The sequence below is a fragment of the Diceros bicornis genome, chromosome 11, assembly GCF_020826845.1.
Source record: "Diceros bicornis minor isolate mBicDic1 chromosome 11, mDicBic1.mat.cur, whole genome shotgun sequence".
Classification (NCBI taxonomy): Eukaryota; Metazoa; Chordata; class Mammalia; order Perissodactyla; family Rhinocerotidae; genus Diceros; species Diceros bicornis.
The window spans coordinates 66,257,918-66,282,714 of NC_080750.1; the positions used below are offsets into that span (position 1 = coordinate 66,257,918).

The 24,797-nt window shown below is 49.9% G+C and overlaps 1 protein-coding gene across 4 annotated transcripts in view; it reads right to left on the reverse strand.

Annotated features, from left to right (window-relative positions):
- Positions 1-291: 291 nt before the first annotated feature.
- Positions 292-24,797, reverse strand: part of SCARA3 (scavenger receptor class A member 3) — a 44,075-nt gene continuing 19,569 nt past the window's right edge. For 3 of the 4 annotated variants that reach the window (XM_058550455.1, XM_058550454.1, XM_058550453.1), the window contains 4 exons: positions 24,497-24,616; positions 19,573-19,671; positions 17,549-18,592; positions 292-2,131 (listed from right to left, as the gene is read on the reverse strand). In XM_058550455.1, coding sequence (XP_058406438.1) covers positions 1,680-2,131; positions 17,549-18,592; positions 19,573-19,671; positions 24,497-24,616 — 1,715 coding nt within the window. In that variant the 3' untranslated portion in view covers positions 292-1,679. The remainder of the gene's footprint in view (positions 2,132-17,548; positions 18,593-19,572; positions 19,672-24,496; positions 24,617-24,797) is intronic. The other variant, XM_058550456.1, reaches the window with a different exon arrangement.

A 24,797-nucleotide genomic window follows, 5' to 3' on the forward strand; every position in this document is an offset into this window, starting at 1 on the left:
GCTGCAAGACGAACACAGCTTACCTTGTTGCCCACTGGGTCCCTGCCCCCATGGGTAGTCCCTTCACACGCTCTTGGGCCCTGGCCCAACAGGACCACGGTGAACCCTTGGCAGAGCTCAGCATTTCTGGAGTGAGGGGCCAGGGGTTTAGACCCAGACTCCACAGTGGGCCTGAATATCTAGGAGATCCCTCGTCCACTGATTCCTCTTCAAAGGCCAGGTGAGGCGGAACCTCTGAAGGCATCATGCCCCCAGCTGGGCAGAAAGGACAAGAAAACACCTGCCTCCTAGAAACAGCTCTTTACTGAGTCAGTAATACTATGTCACATGATATCATATGTAGACAGGAGAATTACATGGCAGTGGGGGCAGGAGTGCAAACCAGTTGCACATCTATTACAAGGTGGCATTAAAGCTTTTGGAAAGGGGCGGGGGGAAGGGCTGGTCTCTCAGTCAGACTGGGGAGGAGACAGCGCCATGCCCTCTACCCCGGGGGTGGGCAGAATCTGTTTGAACACAAAGGCAGGGCAGCTTTACAGCGAGGTTAGCCTATGGGTGGCCTTCACGCTGCCAGAGGAGCTTCCCAGGGCTCCTTTCTGCCAGTGTGTGCAGGAAGTTGGAGGTGGGCGAGGGTGACTTCAAAGTGAGCCTCCTGTGGATTTGGGCACTTCCCTCCTCCTCTGGTCTTGCTGCCCGTGCAGAGAGGCCTCAGGCCATTCTGGGTCACAGTGGGGTGAGGTCAGTGGGCAGCTGTGGTCAGAAGGAGAGCCGGGTGTGGGAGGGGAGAGCCGCCCTGCTATCAGGGGTTGGCCCTCCTTCAGCCACCACAGAGGGGCCCACCTCAGGGAGCAAAGGAGGCAGCTTCGCACACAGCGCCTTCGCGCTCTCCTCTGCCTCCCCTCCTCCAGCTTTCTGGGGGCCGGGCCCTACTTTGGCAGAATGTTCCAGGGCCTGAATAGTCTCCCCATGCAGAGGAGACTCCTGCTTGGATTCCTTCCGAGATGCTCCTGAGAGGTGAAGGCAAGTATGAAGCGAGGCATTTTCTAGAGATGTGAAAAAAATGCTGAACTCGCCGGGGACGCCGTGCGCAGGGCCCGAGAATGATGGCCCTGTGGAGTTCCTCTGTCCTGCGTGAGGCAGGGGCAGCTCCTGGGACTCTGTTCCCATGGCTGAGGGGAGGGTCTTGAGGTTGCCAAATCCATCTTGTCCCTAGAGTTCAAACATCATCCCCTGCAAAGGTGTTCCTGGGTCTTTTCAACCACTGGGAGCCTTAGGGACCTGCTGGCTAGGATGGGTGTGAGGATGCCAGAGAGACTGGAGTGGGTCACCAATTCAGAGACTGATTCAAGACCTTCCTCCCGAGGTAGCCACTGTCCTGGCAGGCTCAGTCATGGGAGAGGGGGTCTTCTCCTGCCCTCTCCTCCTGCCCAGCCAGGAAACCCAGTCAGCCCCCCTGGCCAGCAGGGAAATGTGTGTGCGTGTGTGTGTCTGCGTGAGGGGCTGCTTTCTCTGGTACAGTCACTACTGGGGAGCCTGGAAGTGCAGGGCAGGGCTGGGGGAACCCCCTTCGAGATCAAAGGACCACAACTGTCTGTAGGTGCAGCTTTCTGGGGGGCTTGCTCTGCCCTGAGCCCCCTTCCTGGCATTCTGTGTGGCAGTATCTGGGACTGGGGCCCTCCTCAGTAGCGGTTCTGGCTTCCTGGTGGGCCTGGGGGCCCCGGGAGGCCAGGGGGACCCTGGATCCCTGGTTCACCCTTAGGCCCCATGGGCCCCTGCTGGCCTGGTGACCCTGTCTTCCCGGCAATCCCTGGTTTTCCCTGAGGCCCCTCTGGCCCTGGAGACCCTGGGGGCCCCTCTGGCCCGGGGGGTCCCACATCCCCTTTGGGGCCTGGCTGTCCTCTTGGGCCTCCAGTTCCAAAGCTTCCCTTGGAGCCTTTGAGGCCTGGGAAACCTCGCAGGCCAACCGGCCCTCTTTCTCCCACAGGTCCAGCGTCCCCGGGCTGCCCCTGAGGACCCTGGGGTCCCGGGGGGCCCAAGCTGCCGGGGTCTCCTTTTGGTCCTCTGCCGCCAACAGGCCCTTTCAGGCCCACATCTCCCTTGAGTCCTCTTGGTCCTGGAGGGCCGGGGGCACCTAGGGTCAGAGAGAAGAGGGGAAAGGTCAGTCCACGCGGGCAGGTGTCACGAGGCTTCCCATGAAATAGGTGTGGTGCAGTGTGCACAGTGACACCTCGAGGGTTAGACACACGCAAAGCCCAGTCTGCTGACTGCCGGCTTCGGGAGTTCAGACCGGTTACTTGACTCCTCTGCGTCTGCTTTACCATCTGTGAAGTGAGATGAGAATGCTCACCTGCAGGCTGTTGATCGGATTCCGAGTTGAGACGTGTACGGCGGGCACATTCTGCCTTTAGGGCTTGTCTTTAGTTCCACATGCTCACTTCAGTTGGGGACCGAGAGAGCTGGACAGCTCTGGGAAAAGGCCAAGGCTGTCTAGGATTGTCTGTCCCACTCCAGAGGCTGGCCTGGCCTTCTACACCTCCCGTGGTCTTTGACTGCTGTACTCACTCTCTGCCCCAACCCCCCATCTCAAGCCCAGGCTTTGTCCATGACTGCTCAGGGGTCTGGGACCAGAGGTGGAGTCAGGTGACATGGAGGAGAAAATGGGGCATAAGAAGTAGACGCCTCCCAGGGTGAGTGAGGGGCACAGTAACAGCCCAGAGAAAGGGCACCTCCTGCAGGAAGCCCACTCTGAACACTCTAGCCTCTTCTCCAAGCTCTTGGGGCTACCACTTTCTGAGTCTTTTAGTTGACATGTGGAGAGAAGAGAAGTCACAGTACAGTGAAAGCAAACCATTGGTCCCTGTCTGGTGGACCCCACTAGACTGTGGAGCCCCAGGAAGATAGGGGGCCACAGCTCCTATCCCCCACCCTGGGCATGAAGCCTGGCACACTGCTTGCAGAGGGTGACTCACCACACAGCTGTGGACCCTGCTCCCACCCATCTATGGCCTAGGGCCTGGGGGAGATGCCAACGTGAAGACATGGCCCTTCCTTAAAGAGCCCCAAGCAAGGGTCAGCGCCCAAGCGCCCAAGCAAGGGTCAGATGACCTTAATACCCTTTCAGCTGTGCAGGTCTGGGAGTCACCACCTCTCAGACCTGTACCAGCCCTGAGGACACAAAGCGGAGTGTGGCTGTCACTCTGCCCAAGGCACATCCGAATGCCCCAGGAGCACAGAGGAAAGAGAACCGCCTGGCCGGTGAGAACAGTTTCAGCGCCCGAGAGGCCAAGGCACAGCGAAGACCTGGCTCTCCTCAGTTGTCTCCTCACAGGATCACTGGGTAGGGATGGCGGGAGCAGTGAACCCAGGCCTGGCCTGGGAGATGAATTCTAATGCCCATGCTCAGCTTTCCCTGAGAACTCTGCTGTTACATCATCCCTTTTGCAAGAGAATCCTAGAGTTTTTGAGCCAGTTGGGAGCTAGTCCAATTCCTTCATTTCACAGAGAAGGCAACTGAAGCCCAGAGAGATGCAGTGATATCCCCAGGGGCAGAACCCGGAACCCAGGTGGGCCTCTCAGAGAGAAGAGATCCTGTCTGCTGGGAGCTGGGAGCCCTCCCAGGGGCCATGATCCAGTTCTGTGGTGTCAGGGCCCCTTCCCTGGCTAATGCAGCCGCCACTGCTGTTAATCCCGGCTGATGCTACTTGCTGCCCACCGCCACCTCCCCCAAGCTCCCCATCCCTGCTGCCCCCTCTCTCGTCTACTTCCCGGAGTGTTTCTAAGTGGAGCAGTGTCAGTGAGTACCGTCCTCTGTTACCATCGCAACTGGAAACCGGAGCCGAGACAGAGTCAGCCCCACCAGGGCCAATAAAAACCTTCCAGCCGTTCCCTGCCACTGCCTGCCCATTCCCACCTCCCACACACAGCGGGATGTGGCCCTGTGTGGGCTTGGCTCACGTGGCCTGCCAGCCGCATAGGCTGGGATTCCGTCATCCGGCTGGCTGGCGGGGGGTGGGTTGGCTGGCAGTGGCCACGACCTGGCCTGGGAGCAGCCTGGAGAAGGGACCTGCCCTTCATCTGCAGTGAGCCCCCCTCCCCAAGCACGAGCACGGCAGCCAGAATAACAGAAAACAACACGGGCACAGGGAGATGCCCACACAGGAACCGCCTCCCCCGTCTGGCAGGACTTGCTGGAAACTGGCAAGGCCATGGTGCCTGTCTTCACCCCAGCTCTGCCCTTGGCACCTGGGCCAGCTGAGGCTGGAAAAGCAGAGCCATTCAGAGGTGGAGAGGCCCCTGGAGGCTGTGCGGGTGGATGGGAGTCGGAGGGCCGTGGAGCGATGCTGGGCGACTCCCTGCCCCATCTGGAGCTCCGGTCCGCGTCTATAAAGCTGAGAGTTGCACTTGCCGGTTCCTCAGGGCCCCTGTGGCTCCACGACCCCCACCCTCCTGCCTCTGTCCCTGCTCCTCGGCTTGCTTCTTTGGGCTCCTCCGCCTGCTCTAGGAACACGGCTCCCCAGGGCTCGCCCCCAGCTTCCTGGTTCTTCACCCTCTCTCCTCACAACCACTTCTGTGGCTTCCACTCTTGTCCCCCGAATGCAGGGTCCACAATCCCCACCTCCAGCCTCAACTGAGGAAAAGCCTGTGAAGTCTCACCTTGAGGAGAGCGCCCCGCCCGGCCCCAGGTCCAGCGAGAGCCCTCTCACTCTCGCCCTGGACCCATTCCTTCCCATGCCACCATCTTCTGCGAGGCCCACTCCCTAGCCCCTGAGGGCCAGAGCAGCCAGCTGAGAGGATTTTAAGGATTTCTGTACCAAGAGAGGAGGAGGAAAGGCAGAGAGTAAAGGCCCTCTCTTTCGCTCCTCCTCACCAGCCCCCTTGGCTCCTCTTTCTGGGGAAGCTCTCAGGCGTCTTTCCCTGGATGGGGAAGGCTGGGTGCCCACAGGCCCAGGGTGAAGGTTTGTGCAGAAGCCTGGGTCACACTGTCCACCTCATTCCCCCAGGAGCTGCGCCTCCCAGCATGAGCGGAAAGCGGACTGCGAGGAAAAGGGTTACCTCCCTCTTCTCACCCGCAGCCACAGCTGCCACCACTGACCTCGTCTCTGAGATCCTAGACAGCAGTCCCAGGCCTTGAGGACATCAAGTGTGTGGCTTCACCGGGACTACTGCCTGTGTTGCAGATGCTGGCCGCCCTCGTTGCCTGTGACATGGCCGGTGGATGGAGCCCGCACCATGCTGGTGCACCCAGACGGCACTGCAATCTTCAGACCCGCGCTCGCTCTCTATCTCCACTGTGACCTGCCTTCTCTCGGAGGAGAGAAGGGCGATGAGTGCAGTGAACCTCTGTCTAATCTCTGTATGTCCCCAGCCTGTACATTGACACTGTTGCCCCATTTTACAGATGGAAACCCTGGTACAGAGAGTGGCGAATTGCCCAAGAGTACCAACCACTAAGGAGTAGAGATAGGATTCAAACCCAGGCTCCTTCCTCCCCACCCTGCTGCCTCTGCTCCTCATTACATCACGGTTAGGCCTCCAGGCCATTCCCCCCTCGTCCCCCACTGTCCTCGCACTGCTGGGGCCTCCTGCCCTGGTGCTGCCCAGAGGAGAGGGAGGGGGTAACCTGAAGGACTGTCTTCCTCAGGTGAGCCGAGCCTCCGAGCCTCGGCCTGTCCCTCCTGGGCCAGCCATGAATCATGCGGTCAGAGAGGAGAGCTGGCGGCGCTGGGTCTGGCCGGGAGGAAGTCAACAATGGTAGTTTAGTGGTTAGCGTAGGGGGGAGGAATGTGGCCGGAGGCTGACCAAGGCGCTCTCCAGGACAGGATGCCCTGACACAGCCTGTAATAAGATCTTGGTATCGGCAGGGCTAAAAGGCAAAGGAGTAGGGGGCTAAGTGCTGCTCTGGAGGGGGGGGGACATTGAAGGCAAAGGAGGAAACGAGCAGCAGAGGCTGAGGTGTGGAGTTGGGAGAGAGGAGCAGAGCACCCTGGAGTCGTGGGGAGGCCCATAATTACGCAGGAAGCCACAGGCTGTAATTAGGCCATCTCGGCCCATTAGGGAAGAGCCACAACTGACTGCATGTCTGGGACAAGTAGGTGGTCTGCACGGGGAACAGGGAGGGCGTGGGGTGAGCAGAAGTACCAACCTCTCAGGGCCGCAACACTGCCCACCCGTGGGTGGGGGTACTGCATGGTAGGAGGGGCCCTCAGTCCATCTCATAGTTCAAAGCAACAGGCAGCTTACAAGGGGAGAAGGAAACAGAACCATAAGGGATGCCTCTCAGGAGACTGGCCTGGTGCCATGGAAGGCATACTGGCCTGGACTTCGGGGAAGCTGGGGTTGAGTCCCAGCTCTGGTATTAACAAAGTGGGTGGCTGGGTAAGTCTTTGTCCCTCCTTGGACCTCAGGCTCCCCTGTTCAATGAGAATATTGGCCTGAGTGAGGGACTCTCAGTCCTGGCTGTTGTCACCTGAGGAGCACTGAAAACATGCCAGTGGATTTCCACTTCTGCCTATAATGGTCTGGTCTGTAACAGACTAAACCTCCCACCGAGAACAACCAGAAAGAGTAGATAAAATCCCAAGACATCCTTCTGAAGGCTTTGGAGAGCGATCAAGGGCCAGGATCCCAGGGAGCTGGGAGAGTCATTGAAGTGAGCCCGACACTCTTGGCAGCTCTTCCTCTTAGGCATTTGTTGACTGGTAATTGGTTTGGGCAGAGAGGCCGAGAAGCCTCACAAAAGGCTGCAGCTGCCGTGTGGGTGGAGACGCCGAGCAGGGCTTTCAGCAGCTTCCCTGGGGCTGGAGTTCAGGGCTGCAATGAACTGGCTGAACTTGGTTTAAATGCCAAGGTTCAGGGTGGAGATTCAGGAGAAAGGGATCTGTGTGCACTTGCTATAAGGAGCAAAGAGCAGAGAAGCTGAGCAGAGCATTCGGCCTCATTCATTCCGTCTAGTGGTGCTGGGGAGACAGTAATCGGAGTGCCAGGCCGACAAAGGGGTAGGGCCCTGGACACTCCTCAAGGACTGTGCCCTGGAAGTAAGAGTGCATCAGAAACAGGCCAGCGTCATGTCTCCGCAGGCACCAACGGAAGCTTGCGTAGTGCTCCTTTTCATCCATCGCCTTGGCTGCTCAACAGCAAGCAAATCTAATCCTCCACTGTAGACATTCTCCTCCTCTCCACCTCCCCAGCTCCTCTGCCCTAAACTACAGAATAAGGTGACATTCTCTCCTTTCTCCTTTTTAACATGTCAACCCCTGAACACGTTGGGTGTGGGAGTAGGATGCTGGGTGGTGCTGATGGAACAAGTCTGCAAATTTAATACCTCTGTGTCCTGCCTTTCTCACTCATCCTCAGCTTTCCCTCTGTTCATGCTTTCATGTAAGTATTCACTGAGCAAAGGTTTCTGGAGTACTTTCCACGGGCCAGGCACTCTGCCGGGTACTTGAGGAGTAAAACAAGGAGCCCACCATCAAGCAGATTAGATGCAGAATCATCCCCTACATTATATATTTTACAAAAACTTGTTCATATCCGTTGTTAATACTGATACTCACAACTACCCCATGGGATATGGAGGCAGGGCAGGTATTAATATTCCTATTTGCAGATTACGAAACTGAGTTGAAAGTAGCCAAGAACCTGGTCCAAGGTCACTCAGCTAATAAGGGATGATGGATGGTTTCCTGCCTCCGATTCCCAAGCAATAGTCCCAGCACAGACACTCTCTAGCATAGACACAGAAATCATCCTCCAGAGTAGGAAGGGAGAAATAGTCTGAGAGGCACAAACACTATGGAAGTACCACAGGGTTTCTGTGGAGCAAATGGAGGCTTGGAATTAATCACCGAGCTGCAAGAGGTCTCAGAGAACAGCTGGTCTTATCCCTTCATTTACAGATGAAAAAAACCCCAGAGGCCTGGAGAGATTAAGTGATTCTGCCTAAAGACCCAGAGCAAATTAGAAGCCAGGCTCCCTTCCCGTGCAGTTTAAGAGTTCCAGCCCTTCAGTCAGCTCTCGGCAACTTCCACACTGGCTGTGGCCATTGCCGTCCCTGTCTATTCTAGAGAGCAGCTCAGCTCTGGCCGAGGGAGACCTCACTGCCAGCTCCAGCAGCAGACCTGTCAGCACCTGTCTGGGCATGAATGAGTGAGTGACAAGTCCCTGGAGGAAGGGATGTACATTTTGTCTCTGAAATTTTCTTTCAGATGTGAGAGATTTTACATGTGGTGCTCTACCAACCAAGAGGAACGTTGGCTAATAGACACAATTGAAACAAATGTGCAGAGGTTGAACTAAAAGTCAGACGTAGCTCAAACATAGGTCCCACCTTGTTCTCCAGCTAAGACGAGGTCCTTTGATGAGAACTCTGCCATTATTAGGACAGGAGCAAATATAAATTCCCATAACTATTGTTGGGTTATACTTAGAACAAGGTTCTCAAATGGTTCCCTGCCAACACTTTTGGTGCCATCTCCCCTTTCTCCTCCACTCTCCGCTCCATACCGTATACCTCGGCAGGACCTGAGCAGAAATGCCTTTTTATACCTCTACTACAAATGCCAAGCTCCTGGTCTCAGTGTCTCCTCTTCTGGCTGGGCACTGGACGTGTGCATCTCGGAGCCATGGCACGGGGTCAGGATTTTAAATCATAGTGTTACCTTCAGCTCATTCTGTAACCTTCCCCAGGCTCAGGTCACCTTTCTGTAAAATAAAGACACCAACACGTGCCTTGTCCACTGTACAAAGGTTGTCGTGAGGCTAAAATGAAACAGTCTGTGGATGGGCTTCGTCATCAAGAGCTTTATATTTCATGTATTCTTAGGTTGAATGCAACAAAAGTACAAAATTACCGGAGGATGAACCATAAGAACTAACTATGAATGCCTTCACTGGAACAGTGCATCCTAGAGGTCACACAGATACCTATTTTAGGTGAAATGCTGTGGGAAGGTTTCAGTTACCAAGGAAATACTCATTACCTGGTTTTGTTGCAAAAATATGACAACGGACAAACAAGATCTACTTCCTCATAGCCCCCAACACCACCATTCTAGATTAAAGAAAAGATTAGCTCTGGTGGCAATAGAAATGCTCAATGATATAAAATAAAGGCAACACAAGTTTGAGATTAAATGGTTAAAGTGAACTAGAGAATCAGAGAGGCTGGCTCCAAGTCTGAGCTCTGCAGAGAGGACAGGGCTGTCTAGGGTTGTAGGGCCCTCTTCCTTCCTCCTGGAGCTCCCTGGATGATCAGGCCCAGATGTTTGGCCCCATGAATATGAACTATAGGTTTGGAACTGCCAGATCCCAATGGCTACTTATTCTATTCTCTAGAGCCAAGATTTGCTATATTTTCAGGTTGAACATTCTTCCCGCAAAGACATACACTTCCTGGGAAGGGTCCCGGGAACCTGGGGATAGCCATCCAAACTCTTGGTATAAAGGAATCTGATTAGGAGTCTTTTGGGCCATTTTTCCAGGAGAAAAAGTGTTGGAAATAATGTTGCAAAGGAGTAGAATGAAAAGGTAATGGTATTTGTTGTGGGTTGAATTGTGTCCACTCAAAATTCATATGCTCAAGTCCTAACCCCCAGTACCTCGGAATGTGACCTTCCTTGGAGCTAGGGTCTTTACAGAAGTAATCAAGTTTAAATGTATCATTAGGGTGGCCCCTAATCCAATATGACTAGTGTCCTTATAAAAAGGGGAAATTTGGACACAGAGACAAACACATGCAGAGGGAAGATGATATGGAGAGACACAGGGAGAAGACAGCTATCTACAAGCCAAGGCATGAGACAGATCCTCCCCTCACAGCCTTCAGAAGGAACTAACTCTTACAGCACCTTGGTCTCAGACTTCCCAGCCCCCGGAACTATGAGAAAATAAATGTCTGTTGTTTAAGCCACCCAGTCTGTGGTACTTTATTACAGCAGCCCAAGCCGACCAATAGAATGTTTATTTCAGAATGAAGCACTCATAAGCAGAAGTCATAGAGCATTTCAAGTGAATTAGAAGAGTGGGCCAGATCACCAACTTTGGATATGGAATTTAAGGGTCAGTGGGCGGCCGAGTTGCCCCAAGGGGAGGAAGAAGTCAGTCTCCTGTTGGGGAAACTGGTGGGGAGTAGACAGGAGTAGACTGCAGTAGCTACACTGGGCAGCCTGTGCTGTCACCAAGGGACATATCCTGTTTGCTCAGGTGCTTTTAGAGGCATAGGGTTTTATGTGACTTTGGAGAAGGCCACTCAAGGCAGCTTGGAACTTAGGATCTGACCTGCCTTGAATTTGAATCCTGGGTCCATTCCTTGCGAGCTGTGTGGGCTTGGCGAAACCTCATGTGGCATCCAGTTCTTCGCCAGGGGCTTTTTGGGTTCACAGGTTCAGGGAACATGAGAATTAAAGGAGATGATGCGTGTGCTACACACTCTCTCCTCAGCATCTTTGCACGTATTGCTCCCTCCACCTGGAGCTCCTCTGCTCCGACCCTGCTACACCTGGCTTACTCCTCTTCCTCTCTCAGGTCTCCATTTGGATGTCACCTCTGATGGTTGATTTTATGTGTCAACTTGACTGGGCCACAGGGTGCCCAGGTATTTGGTCAAACATTATTCTGGGTGTGCCTGTGAGAGGGTTTTTGAATGAGATTAACGTTTGAATTGGTGGACTGAGTAAGGTAGATTGCCCTCCCCAATGTAGGTGGGCCTCATCTAATTGAGTTGAAGGCCTGAATAGAACAAAAAGGTCAAGTAAGAGGGAACTCCTCCTGCCTGACCGCTTCAAACTGGGACATCAGCTTTTTCCTGCTTTTGGATTCAAACTGAAACCTTGGCTTTTCCTGGGTCTTGAGCCTGCCAGCCTCCAGACTGCAACTACACCATTGGCTCTCCTGGGTCTCAGACTTTTGGAGTCAGACTTGAATTGAACCATGAGCTCTCCTGGGTCTTCTGCTTGCTGACTCACCCTGCAGATCGTGGGACTTGCTGGCTTCTATAATTGTGTGAGCCAATTCTTTCAATTCCTTATTCCAATCTCTCTCTCCAGAGATCCTAATGGACTACAGGATATATATATATATATATCTCCTGTTGGTTGGTTCTGCGTCTCTGGAGAATCCCGACTAATACAGATTTTGGTACCAAGAGTGATGCTAGGGGAACAGAATTTTAAAGTTGAGTTTTCTGAGTTGGTCTGGGGTTTCTGGAATTGGCTGTCTAATCTGATTAGATTTAAGGCTGCTAATGACTCTATGTCCAGCAATAAAGAAAGCCTGATAGTCCATGGCATGATCTGGCTATAGAGATGTGCAAAATATTGGAGATTCCTAATCAACCACTTATGAGAAGCAAGGATCTGGGTAACCATGTACAGGATACTTCGAATATTTTTTTCCAAATAACAAGTATAATGAGATTGGCTGGTTGCTCCTAATGTTACTGGACAAAGTAAGGAAAGAAAAGGATGAGCTCATGGATTCAAATTCCCAGCTCAAGAGCCCCATAAATGACCTGAAATCTTCTTTGTCTGCCCTGAAGGAGACCCTTATTTCCTGTAGCCACAGGGCTGATTGCTGAAAATCAAGGCCACAATCTGATCCTGTGACTGGCTGAATTACAATGCAAGTTGAACTCCCAGCCTTGTAGCATGTCTACTGTTAAAGTGAGGACATTGATTGGGAAGTAATGGGATCCTGAAAGTTGGAATGGGGATGTGTGGGAAGACTCTGATGAAGCTGGGGACATGGAACCCCTAAATTCTGAGGAGTCTTCTTTGCCAATGCAAGCAGTCTCTCCACCCCCAGTAAAAGTGACCTCTCAACCCCTGTCCAGGGGTATTAACCCTGCATTGCCTGAGGAAAGGGTAATGGTCTCCCTTGAGGCAGCTGCCAAGTGAGACAATGCTGATTCTCCTCAGGGCCCACCCACACCATCCTCTTTTTGCTTCTAGTCCTATAACTAGACTCAAGTCCCAGCAGGTCCCTAAAGGTGAGGTACAAAGTGTGACCCATGAGGAGGTGTGCCAGACTCCAAAAGAACAACTTGAGTTTTCTAATTTACACAGATAGAAATCTGGGCACAATATGTGGGAATGGATATTAAGGGTGTGAGATAAGGGTGGAAGGAACATAAAATTGGATCAAGAGAATTTATTGATATGGTCTCATTAGGCAGGGATTCTGCATCTAATGTTGCATCTCAGGGAGTTAGGAAGGGCTCTAACAGTTGGTTTGGTTGGTTGGCTGAAATATGGGCCAAAAGGAGACCCATGGTGAGTGAGTTAGAAATGCCTGACCTGCCTTGGTTTAACGTAAAGGAAGGGATTAAAAGACTTAGGGAGATTGGAATGTTGGAGTGGAATTGTCATTTGAGACCTCTCACCCACCCTGCAAGAGTCCAGAAGACATGCCTTTCACCACGACTGTGAGAAATAAATCTGTGAGTGGAGCCCTGGCATCCTTAAAAAGATCTATGATCACTCTTCTCTGTAAGCCAGACTTTATAGCGGGAACTGCAGTCACTGAGTTGGGAAACCTAACCACATTGAGAGTAATTGGATCCCGGGATGGCAGGGGCCAAGTAGAGGCACTCAACCACCAAGGTCAAGGAGGACATGGTTACTGTGATGGACAGCAGAGTCAAAGCAGCCGTCAGTATAGTCCGACATGCACAGACCCACATGGTGTTAGCTAGCTGATCAGGGTGTTCCTAGAAGTAAAATAGGTAGGAAGCCGACTGAATTCTTACTTGTTCCATATAAGCAGAAAAATTCTGGGTCAAGTGAACAGAAGTCTACCTTGAATCATAAGAATAGAGAATTGTAGCCCTCAATCAATTCTCAGACTTGAGCCAGTTTATAGACCCAGAAGCCCTGGAATGAAGAGGAGGCCAGGACCCCTTGAGGAAGAACCCCAGTACACTGCCAAAAATTATACTGTTAATCATTCTCCCAGCCTTCCACAAAGGGACCTACAGCCTTTTACCAGGATAACTATACATTGGGGAAGAGGAAATAATCAGACTTTTGGGGGGCTACTGGACACTGGCTCTGAACTGACACTGATTCCAGGAGACCCAAACATCACTGTGGTCCACCAGGCAGAGTAGGGCTTATGGAGTTTAGGTGATCAATGGAGTTTTAGCATAGGTCCATCTCACAGTGGGCCCATTGGGTCCCCAAACCCATCCTGTGGTTATTTCCCCTGTTCTGGAATGCATAATTGGAATAGACATACTGAGCAGTTGGCAGAATCCCTACATTGGTTCCCTGGCCTGTGAAGTGAGGGATATCATGGTGGGAAAGGCCAAGTAGAAGCCACTAGAACTGCCTCTACCCAGCAAAATAGTAAATCAAAAGCAATACTGCATTCCTGGAGGGACTGCAGAGATTAGTGCCACCATCAAGGACCAGAAGGATGCAGGGTGGTGATGCCCACCACATCCCCATTCAATTTGCCTATCTGGCCTGTGCAGAAGACAGGTGGATCTTAGAGAATGACAGTGGCTTATCATAAGCTTAACCAGGTGGTGACTCCAATTGCAGCTGCTGTACCAGATGTGGTTTCATTGCTTGAGCAAATTAACACCTCCCTTGATACACAACTATGAATTTGGCAAATGTTTTTTTTGTCTATTCCTGTCCATAAGGCACAACAGAAGCAAGTCTGCTTTCAGCTGGCAAGGCCAGCAGTATACCTTCACTGTCCTACCTCAGAGGAATATCAACTCTCTAGCTCTGTCATAATTTAGTTCACAGGGAACTTGATCTCCTTTGTCTTCCACAAGATACCACACTGGTCTATTACATTGACGACATTATGCTGACTGGACCTAGTGAGCAAGTAAGCAGTAGCTCACTGTAATAGCTCTATTTGTAAGACATTTGTATGTCAGAAGGTGAAAAATAAATCCGACAAAAATTTGGAGGCCTTCTACTTCAGTGAAATTCCTAGGGGTCCAGTGGTGTGTGGCATATTAAGATGTCCCTTCTAAGGTGAAGGATAAGCTGTTCCATCTGGCCCCTCTTACAATCAAAAAAGAGGCCCCACACCCTAGTGGGCCTCTTTGGATTTTGGAGGCAACATATTCCTCATTTGGGTGTGTTACTCCGGCTCGTTTACCAAGTGACCTGTAAAGCTGCTGCTTTTGAGTGAGGTCCAGAACAAGAGAAGGCTCTGCAACAGGTCCAAGCAGTGTGCAAGCTGCTCTACCACTTGTGCCATACGACCCCAGCAGATCCAATGGTGCTTGATGTGTCAGTGGCAGATAGGGGCGCTGTTTGGAGCCTTTGACGGGCCACTATCAGTGAACTGCAGCGTAAGTCCTTAGGATTTTGGAGCAAAACCCTGCCATCCTCTGTGGATAACTACTCTCCTTTTGAAAAATAGCTCTTGACCTGCTATTGGGCCTTAGTAGACAGTGGATGCTTAGCCATGGGCCACCAAGTTAGCATGCAACCTGAGCTGCCCATCATGAACTGGGTGTTATCTGACCTACCAAGCTATAACATTGGGCGTGCAGAGCCGCACTCCCTCATCAAATGGAAATGGTATACAGGTGATTGGGCCTGAGCAGGCCCTGAAGGCACAAGTAAGTTACATGAAGAAGTGGCCCAAATGTCCACGGTCCCCCCTCCTGCTACACTGCCTTCTCTCTCCCATGCTGCACCTGTGGCCCCTGGGGGAGTTCCCTAGGATCAGTTGACAGAGGAAGAGAAGACTCAGGCCTGGTTTACAGATAGTTCTGCACGACCATACGCAGGCACCACCTGAAAGTGGACAGCTGCAGCAGTACAGCCCCTCTCTGGGACATCCCTGAGGACAGTGTGAAGGGAAATCCTCCCAGTGGGCAGAACTTCTGGCAGTGTACCTGGCTGTTCTGTTTGCCTGGAAGGAGAAATGGTCAGACATGTGATTATGTACCAATTCATAGGCTGTGGCCAATGGTATGGCTGAATGGTCAGGGACTTAGAAGGAACATGAATGGAAAATTGGTTACAAAGAAATTCGAGGAAGAGGTGTATGAATAGTCCTCTCTGAATGGGCAAAAAATGTGAAGATATTTGTGTCCTATGTGAATGCTCACCAAATGGTGACCTCAACAGAGAAGGATTTTAATAATCAAGAGGACAGGATGATGTGTTCTGTGGATTCCAGTTAGTCCTTTCCCCAGCCACCCTTGTGTTCACCCAATGGGCTCATGAACAAAGTGGCTCTGGTGGCAGGGATAGAGGTTATGCATGGATCAGCAGCATGGACTTCCATTCACCAAGGCTGACCTGGCTACAGCCTCTGCTGAGCACCCAATCTGCCAGCAGCAGAGACAAATTCTGAGCCCCTGATATGACACCATTCCCCAGGGTAATCAGCCAGCTACCTGGTTGATTACAGTGGACAGCTTCCATCATAAAAGGGGCAGTGTTTTGTTCTTACTGTAATAGACAGTTACTCTGGTATGGATTTGCCTTCCCTGTACCCAATGCTTCTGTCAAAAATACCATCCATGTATTACAGAATGCATTATCCACCATCATGGTATTCCATATAGCATTGCTTCCGATCAAGTAACTCACTTCATAGCACAGTGCAGCAATGGGTCCATGATCATGGGGTTCACTGGTGTTACCATGTTCTCCACCATCTTGAAGCAGTTGGCTTGACAGAAGGGTGGAATGGCCTTTTGAAGACTCAGTTATAGCGCCAGTTAGGTGGCAATACCTTGTAGGGCTATATATGCTCTACATAAGCATCCTATTTGTGCTGCTGTTTCTCTGATAGCCAGGATTCACAGGTCCAGGGATCAAGGGGTGGAAATGGGAGGGGCACCACTATTACCCCTAGTGACCCCCTAGCAAAATTTTTGCTTCTTGTTCCCACGACTTTATGCTCTGCTGGCTTAGAGACCTTAGATCCAAAGGGAGGAACGTCTCCGCCAGGAGATACAACAATGATTCCACTGAACTGGAAGTTTAGACTGCCTCCTGGTCACTTTGGGCTCCTCGTGCCTCTGAATTAACAGGGAAAGAAGTTACTGTGCTGACTGGGGTGATTGATCCTGACTTCCAAGCGGAAACGGGACTACTCCTCCACAATGGAGGTCAGGAAGAGCATGTCTGGAATACAGGAGATCACCTGGGGATCTCTTAGTATTACCGTGCCCTGAGATTAAGGTCAACGGAAAACTACAACAACCCAAACCAGGCAGGACTAGTGAATGGCCCTTCAGGACCGAAGGTTTGAATCACCTTACCAGGTAAAGAATCACAACCAACTGAGGTGATTGCTGAGGGCAAAGGGATTATGGGATGGGTAGTGGAAGAAGGTAGTTATAAATACCAGCTATGACCACGTGACCAGTTACAGAAATGGGGACTGTAATTGTCAACAGTGTTTCCTCCTTATTGTGTTATGAATATATATATACACTTATCTTTGTTTTCTTCCCTCTCTTATCCTCTTATCATGTAACATAAAATATAAAGTGTATTGATTTTATATCACAGTATTTAAATATTAACTTTATATCATAGTATTTAAGTTATGGGATATCACTGAGAAGAGTAAACATCACTCAAGGACTTTACCTCATCTTCTGGGGAGGGGTTAGTAAATTTTTTGTTGTACACAGCATAGTTGTATCATGTACATTAGGCAGAATTATGACCTTGTAATTGTCTTCATTTGGGGATTAAGTATGATTTAGGGAGATGCACATGGGTGCCAAGTTGACAAGGGGTGGACTTGTGATGGTTAATTTTATGTGTCAACTTGACTGGGCCATGGAATACCCAGATATTTGGACAAACATTATTCTGGGTGTGTCTGTAGGGATGTTTATGGATGAGATTAATGTTTAAATTGGTACTGAGTAAAGCAGATTGCCCTTCCCCAATGTAGGTGGGCTTTGTCCAATCAGTTGAAGGCCTGACTAGAATAAAAGGCTGGCCCTGCGTTGAGTAAGAGAGAATTCTCCTGCCTGAGGGCCTTCAAACTGACACATCAGCTCTTTCTGTTTCTATAGCAGCCTCCAGCCTTCGGACTTGAACTGTGACATCAGCTGTGCAGATTTTGGACTTGCCAGCCTCCATAATCACATGAGCCAATTCCTTATACTCTCTCTCTCTCTCCCAGTGGCTCTATTTCTCTGAAGAACCCTGACTAAATCATGAGGGAGAAGGGAGGAGAAGAGAGCATCAGAGGGACAGGCATCTGAGGGGGATATGGTTGAAAGGACCAAGGAGGGGGCAGGAAGGGAGAAAACAAGAGGAGTCAAAGTTTCCCAAAGATGAGGTCAGCCTATTTCTCTATGTGGACCCAATTAAACAAATCCATATATAAAAATCCACATTTGTATGACAGGCAAAGTTAGGAGCCATAACACCTTTACAAAAGAGGTTTGTAAGTATGTTAAAGCTGCCAGTTGCCCTTGGCATTTGCTACAGGACTGTATTAGCCCACTAGGATTTTTGCCTAAAACCAGGTACTTCTGTATCTGGCAAGATCACCAAGGCCCTCTGGGAGCTTCGTAGTAGCCCAGCCCAGATCTGGCTCTCACCTCGGAGGATGGTGACATTGCGAAGGATTTCTCCGTGCTGTGTGTCCACAGCCTTCATCTCCTCCATGATCATGGAGAGGTTGCGGACGTTGAAGTCCAGCTGGGCACTGAGCAGGGTAAAGCGCTCCCGGAGCAGGTCCGTGGTGCCCAGCATGAGGGAGACGGACTTGTTCAGGTAGTAGAGCTCCTCGGCGTGGGTGTGGAAACCCAGTGTGCAGGAGAGCCGCACGTCGTCCAGGTACTTGAGCATGCTGTGCACGTGGCTGTCGGTGGCATTGATGTTGGTGAAGATGGTTCCAATCTCGATCTCGTGAGACGCCATGCGTCCTTCCAACGTCTCGAACCTCTCCACCGTGCGGTTCTGGGCATAGCGAGTATGGTACTGCAGATCGTGCATGTTCTCCTCGTGGTCATCCAGGAAGGAGGAGATGTTATCCAGCTGCAGCTGCAAGCCCATGACCTGCAGCACCAGGTCATGCATGCTTTCGGAATTCTGGCTGATGCGCTGTGAGGAGGCCCCCAGGGTGGCCTGGATGTTCCTGACCACTTCTCCGGTCTTGGCCGAGGTGGTACGCAGGCTGCTGAAGAGCCGGGTGTAGTTCTGCCAGTCAGTGACCATCTTCTGGAGGGTCAGGGTCTCCTCATCCGTCTTCCGCCGGATCCCGTGGATCCACTCTGAGGTCTGCCCCACGGTGAAGTTGATCTGGTGCACTGCAGCCTTGACGTCGTAGCACTCCTGAGTGAGGTCCTTCAGAGAGAGGTCCAGGCCGGCTGTGGCGGCCTGCCAGCCTCTCATCTGGGTCAGGAAGAGCCCCAGAGACTGGTTGACCTGGTGGATGGAGAAGGAACAACTGCCCATCTCCTGGGAGATTTGACTGCTGGTGGTGGAGAGCAGTTCATGGGTCTGAAAGGTCTGGTCCAGTTGGACCTCCTGAGCGAGAAGCATCTTCTGAATTCCCTCCAGCTCCTCCTGCAGTTTTCTGATCTCTTGCCCCAGCTGCCCAGCCTCATGGCAGAAAGAGCAGTTGTTCGGGGCTTTCAGATCTTCAGGAGAAAGGGACAACATTTTGAGTTGCTGAAGGATCAAGGGACAAAGGTTGCTTCTTTAAATTAAATACTTCGGAGCATAATGAATTGGCAAGTGGCTTCCTGATCCCTCTTCCTTTCCTCAGCCCTGCTATGAAATCCTTTTTGGACAAGCCTTGCCATCTCTATGAAATTTTATTTTTACCAAATGTATTTACTACGACCTGAAATGTAGGATTTAGGACATTTTCTCCATCTCACCACCAAATTCTCAAGAATATATCTTCATCACTTCTCTGAGGTTGCCAAGAACCTCCCATTTACATTTTATTTTAAAATTTCTCCTAATATTTTTATAGTTGTTACCTTACTTGATCCTCTCAGAAACTTGTGGGGAATGTGGTGTAGGGATTTTTCTCCCTGTGACTGATGAGAAATGAGGCATGGGGAAGTGGCTTACCAAATACCACTCAAGTACTTAGTGGCAGAACAGGACTCTTTCCATCAGAGCAGACCACCCCTAAATCCTTCTATTATGGCTCCTTCTGTCATTCTCAGAAGGAGAATGTCCCTAGTTAAAGCAGGAGATAAAGTGCATCACGAATTGTGCACACTTTAAGGCAGTGATGAGGAAAGGGCTGACTTGTCAAGAGGCTTTGGAAGATCTTAAAAATAATTTCAGATATGTGAGGATGTTTGGGGATGGACTGTCTTCTGCTTCCTTCTCTACCTGTGGGCTCTGGCTAGATCTGTACCACACACAGAACCCCTGGCCCCACTCCTGAGTATATCCCAGGATGGCAGCCCTCTTTGAATGGATGGTTCTCCAGCGGCACAGGGAGGCAGGGGGCCATGACTGTCTTCCCCTTGTGCCTAGAAGGTTGGTGAAGGCTGCCCTGCTCTGGGGCACCATGGCATGGGGAGGAGCCCTCGCCCCACCCCAGTTAGTATTGGTCTTCCATCATGGTCGTTAGCATATCTGGACACTGGACACTTACCCAGTCCTTGGAGATTTTCCTGCATAGACACAAGCTTCTTGTCATAAATGGCCTGGGCCAGGGAGAGATCTTCTGAGAGAGAGTCCACTTTCCTGAAAACTGTAGAGGAAATACAGATGAGAAACAGGCAGAGTCTTAGCTCAGAGGAAGAGCAGTTGTTTTTTGAGAAGGCATTTTTATCAGCCCCTCTGCAACCAAAACCATTCACATTGGGGCTTCCCAATGGTGGTAAGGGAAGATGCTTCTTACAGCCAGAGTTTGTCACACATCCCTTAAAAATATATATCTACGTATCTCTATCTGTAGACATAGATAGACATGTATCTCTTTATATATCTCCCTTAGGTGTATATATGTATGTACAGTCACGTGCCACATAATGACGTTTTGGTCAACGACTGACTGCATATACAATGGTGGTCTCATAAGATTAGTACCACATAGCCTAGGTGTGTAGTAGGCTGTACCATCTAGGTTTGTGTAAGTACACTCTATGACGTTCGCATAATGACGAAATCACCTAACAACACATTTCTCAGAATATATCTTTGTTATTAAGGGACGTATGACTGTATACATATATCTATGTGTATATATATTATAATGTATAATACATACATTTATACATATGTATATATTAACATATGTATGTATTATATATATGTAATTCCTCTCCCCTAAGATTTTAGAACTAGGACCTGACCACAGGATAGAATAGAGAAAATTAAGAAAAAAAATATATATAAAAAAAGAACTATTCTTAATCCTACAGCTGAGAGAGAACTGCCATCAGCATCTTTGTGTATCTCTTATAATCTTATCTCTACAACCATTTTATAGCTAAATAGATATATACATTTTTAGAGAACAGCAGCAGAAAATGGGAATGTTCTGAAATCTCATCTCTTTTCTTTTGTTTTATTGTATCATGTCATGGACATTTTCCCATTGAGGTTTAAATACCTTTAAAATCATCCCTTTTATTTTATTTTATTTTTTTGTGAGGTGGATCAGCCCTGAGCTAACATCTGCCAATCCTCCTCTTTTTGCTGAGGAAGACTGGCCCTGGGCTAACATCCATGCCTATCTTCCTCCACTTTATATGGGAGGCCGCCACAGCATGGCTTGACAAGTGGTGCGTCGGTGTGCGCCCAGGATCTGAACCGGCAAACCCCGGGCCGCCGCAGCAGAGCACGCGCACTTAACCGCTTGTGCCACCGGGCCAGCCCCCCAAAATCATCACTTTTAATGTCTGTATCATACTCTATATAAATGATTCAGCAATTATATAAAAATTCCCTATTGTTGGGGACATTAAGGCACCTCCCCTTCTGAGTCTAGAAATGAAACTTGACATGTAAATATGAGTAACACTTGATCCTAGAAATAATCTCTGTATGTGACGTTGTGTGTATATGGTTATTCTGTTAGGATAAATTGATGGAAGTAGAATTATTGAGGCATAGGGTATTTTTGAAGTCCTTGATACGTGTTGCCAAATTGTCCCCTGGAAAAGTTTATGCCGGTTTACACTGCACAGGCAGCCTCGCACCCTACTAAGGGGTCAGTGCTGGCTGGTGTTAGGGCACATGGGGCAGCAGCAGGACTCCTGGCTTTCTCCAGCGGGTGCCTGGCTGAGCCTGATAGTGAGAGGAGGGCCTGGATTGGATGGAGGGTCAATAAGATGCTTCCCACAGATCCTATGGAGGTCAAGTGGCAGGGGATAGAATTAGCCCCGCCAAGAGAGTTGGGTAATGCAACTTCTAGTCCAGATTTGCCTCAAATTTGTTGGGTGACTTCAGGCAACTCAATTAATATTTTTGGAGCTCAACTGAATCATCTGTAAAATGAAAGGATGAAGCTAGATGACTTCTAAGGCTCTTATCAACTCCAAAATTCTATGATTCCAAATTTTTTGGAAACTCTGGGCTTTAATTAACATTGTACATCTCAGAGCTGTCAAGATTTAATTAGTAACAATGACATGTTGAGAAGTTCTAGGAACAATTATATGCTGTTATATTAGACTAGCACTTTACGGTTAATGACATTCATTATTCTGTTGGAGCTTCCCACCAATTAAGATCCCTTGTGTAAATGGAGGAACAGAGGTGCAGAGAGACTGAATGACTTTGATTCCTATTCTGATGCTCTGTAAAGTCTACCTCTGAGCCAACAGCCCAGGGCTCACTCATATAATTCACCCTGTTCATTTTTTCATTGTGCATTTCACGATTTGTAATTATATATTAATTTGTTTGTTTAGCTGTTTTCCTTAGTTTTTAGACTTTATTTTTTTCATCCTTTCAAAATTGTGTTTTATAATGTATACTATGTAGTAAAGAGTATACATGTATGATTTATAAATAAAATAGGTATATTTTGGAGGTGTGAGCCTATCAATTTGTACATCTGTTCGTCTATTTTATCTTTTTATCCATCCATCAATCCATCAATCCATCTAATTTTTTGATGCATTTTAAATCAATGTTTTACTGATGGGGTGAGGAGTAAAAACAGTTCATAGATTACTGCTCTAGACTAGGGGTTGGCAAATTAGGGCCTGCAGGCTAAATCTGGCCCAATGTCTGATTTATGGGAACCCAGACACCCCATTCATTTACACATCGTCTCTGGCTGCTTTTGCTCTATAATGGCAGAGTGTGGTTGTGACAAAGACCATATGTGACCCATAAATCCTAAAATATTTACTATCTAGCCCTTTACAGAAAAAGTTTAAAAACTTTTTTTAAAGCCCTGCTCTAGTTATAAGCTCCATGAAGACAAGGCCTATGTTTTATTAGGCAGTTTATGTCCAGTCTAGTACAGTTCTTGGCCTATAGTATGCATGATAAAAAAAATACTCAATTAAATGCATGTAGTGGATTTTCCTTGTCCACTGAGGGGAAGGCAGATTTTGCCCAACCCTCTGGACTTTGGCCACAGTCCTAATTGAAAAGCATTGACTAGGACCATTCATATATGCTCACAAATCTCTAATCATTCATTCAACAGACATTATTGAGCACCTACCAACCAGGACAGGACGGTGCCAGCACTGTTCTAGGGACTCAGGATACCCAGGCTGGAGGCGAAATAAAAAGAAAACCCTAAAGTTCTCCCTCAATTCCCCAAACACACTCCTTACCCCCAATTCTTATGATCCTCTGCCCATTCACTCTGGATCTTGGGGCAGATCACTGTACCTTCCTCATGGGCAGAATGGGGCCAGCCTCCCATTTCAGGGCTTGCTGAGATTATTTGTGGATGTCATGTATGACAGTGCCTGGCGCATGGTGGGATAACTGTCCATCCCCTCTGAGGTGTTTCAGTGCCTACACTCTTCTCTGGGCTCAAGTTTGTGCTATTGGAGCTTTAGTAATGGTCCCATGGGTGCTGGGAGCTGAGGCCCTGAAAGGGCTGACCAGGAACCTTTCAAAGTTCTCCAACAGCCACTTTGCAGCCTCCGAATGGTGGGGCTGCAGCTCCTCCCCTCCCCTGGCCCAGGATTTTGGACACTTTCTGAGAGGCCAAGTCCTGGGAAGTGATTTAGCCCAGAGACATGGAGCTGAAGGGGTGGGGGGAGGCTTGGAAAGTTCCTGAAATCAGTGGTCTTCAAACCTGGCTGCACACTGGAATCCTCTGAGGGGTTTTCACAGACTATTAAGGCCTGGGTCCCACCCAGAGACTGTGATTTCATTCGTCTGGAGTGGGGGCTCCGGCACTGGTATTTTTCAATGCTCTCCGAGGGATTCTAACATGCAGACAAAACTGAGAACAGCTCTCTTTGATGGTGAAGTGTAATGGACTTCTCTCTGTGTTCCCTACACCTGGTACACAGTAGGTGCTGGTTTGTGTTGGATTAATTAACGCCTTTGAGATTTCTGGAAGATGAGAGTGTCTATTCAAACCAATAATATGCTGGCCTCTTGCCCTCAAGCCAAGGAAGCCAGTTACTGGACCAGGCCCCCCTCTTAGGGTGGCGCTCACTCCCAGGTCGTACGAGTGCTGGGTCGGCACCTGGAGCGAGGCACCCTCCGTGCCTCGCTTGTCTCACCCTAGTCCCCGCCTTGTCTCTAATATCTAGTCTATTGGGCAAACAAATCTGCTGGCTTCCCTTAGTAAAGAAGTCACAATTTTCAAAATCTGTGTCTAAGAGCGGACTGGGGTTGCAGTGAGAAGCCGTCAGATTTCTTTTCATCAGTTCAGGTAAACTGTTAGCACCCAGAGGGCAGAAGTTACCTGAATCTGGCTATATGCCCTCACCTGGGTCAGCTATCACAGTCATGCAAACTGTAGTGTGTATGTGACCCACTGGACTTCAGATCCCTGGGCATTACCTGCAAGACTCGGATTGAGTAGGTCAGAGTGAGACCCGGGAATCTGCATTTTACCAAACCCTGGGGGTGAACTCAATGCAGGCAGCCATCCAACTTCACTTTGAGAAACACTTACAAAGACCACGGAAGGGGCTTAGAAATGGCCCGATCCAGTCATCTCAACCCTGGAAGTACAACAGGATCACCTGGAAAGCTTAAAAATACTGAATTAATTCCATTGTCTGGGGTGGGGCCCAGGCATCAATATTTTTTAAAGCTCTCAGTTGATTCTAACATGGAGCTGAAACTGAGAACCACTGATCTGGTCCTATCCTCTCATCTTACCAATAGGAAAACAGAGGCTCTGAGAGGGGACATGGCTTGCTGAGGCCACACAGCTAATTACTAACCAGAAATTAGGACGCAGTCTTTGCAGTTTGAGCTTAAGATTTTCTAGCCAGAAAGATGCTGTTCTGGGCCCTGAGCCACAGAGATCTGTTTGTCTGTGTAGGGGTTTTGGTGCCGACCCCTGATCAGAAACTGCCCTGCAGCCCAGGGCAGGGGAGCCCCGGACTGGCCGGATGCTGCTGGGAGCCCGCACTCACCCAGAGAGGCCAGCACGGCCACGGCCACCAGGAGCAGGGCCAGGAAGAGGTAAAGAATCCGCACAGACGTGTGCAAAGAGAGGTTCCTCTGGCAGCGGCTGCAGCGGGGCCCCGGCCGGCCTGTGGGGGACAGATGGAGGGCAGGCTTAGGCCAGCGGCTGAGGCTGCAGCTGAAGCGTCAGTTTCATGCTCCTGCTCCAACCTGTCTCATCACATTTCGAACCAGCCTCAAAAAGGGAGTTTTTCTTGCTCTTCATCTCTACCCATCCCACTGCATTTTCTCTAGGTCCTAGTGCTTTTA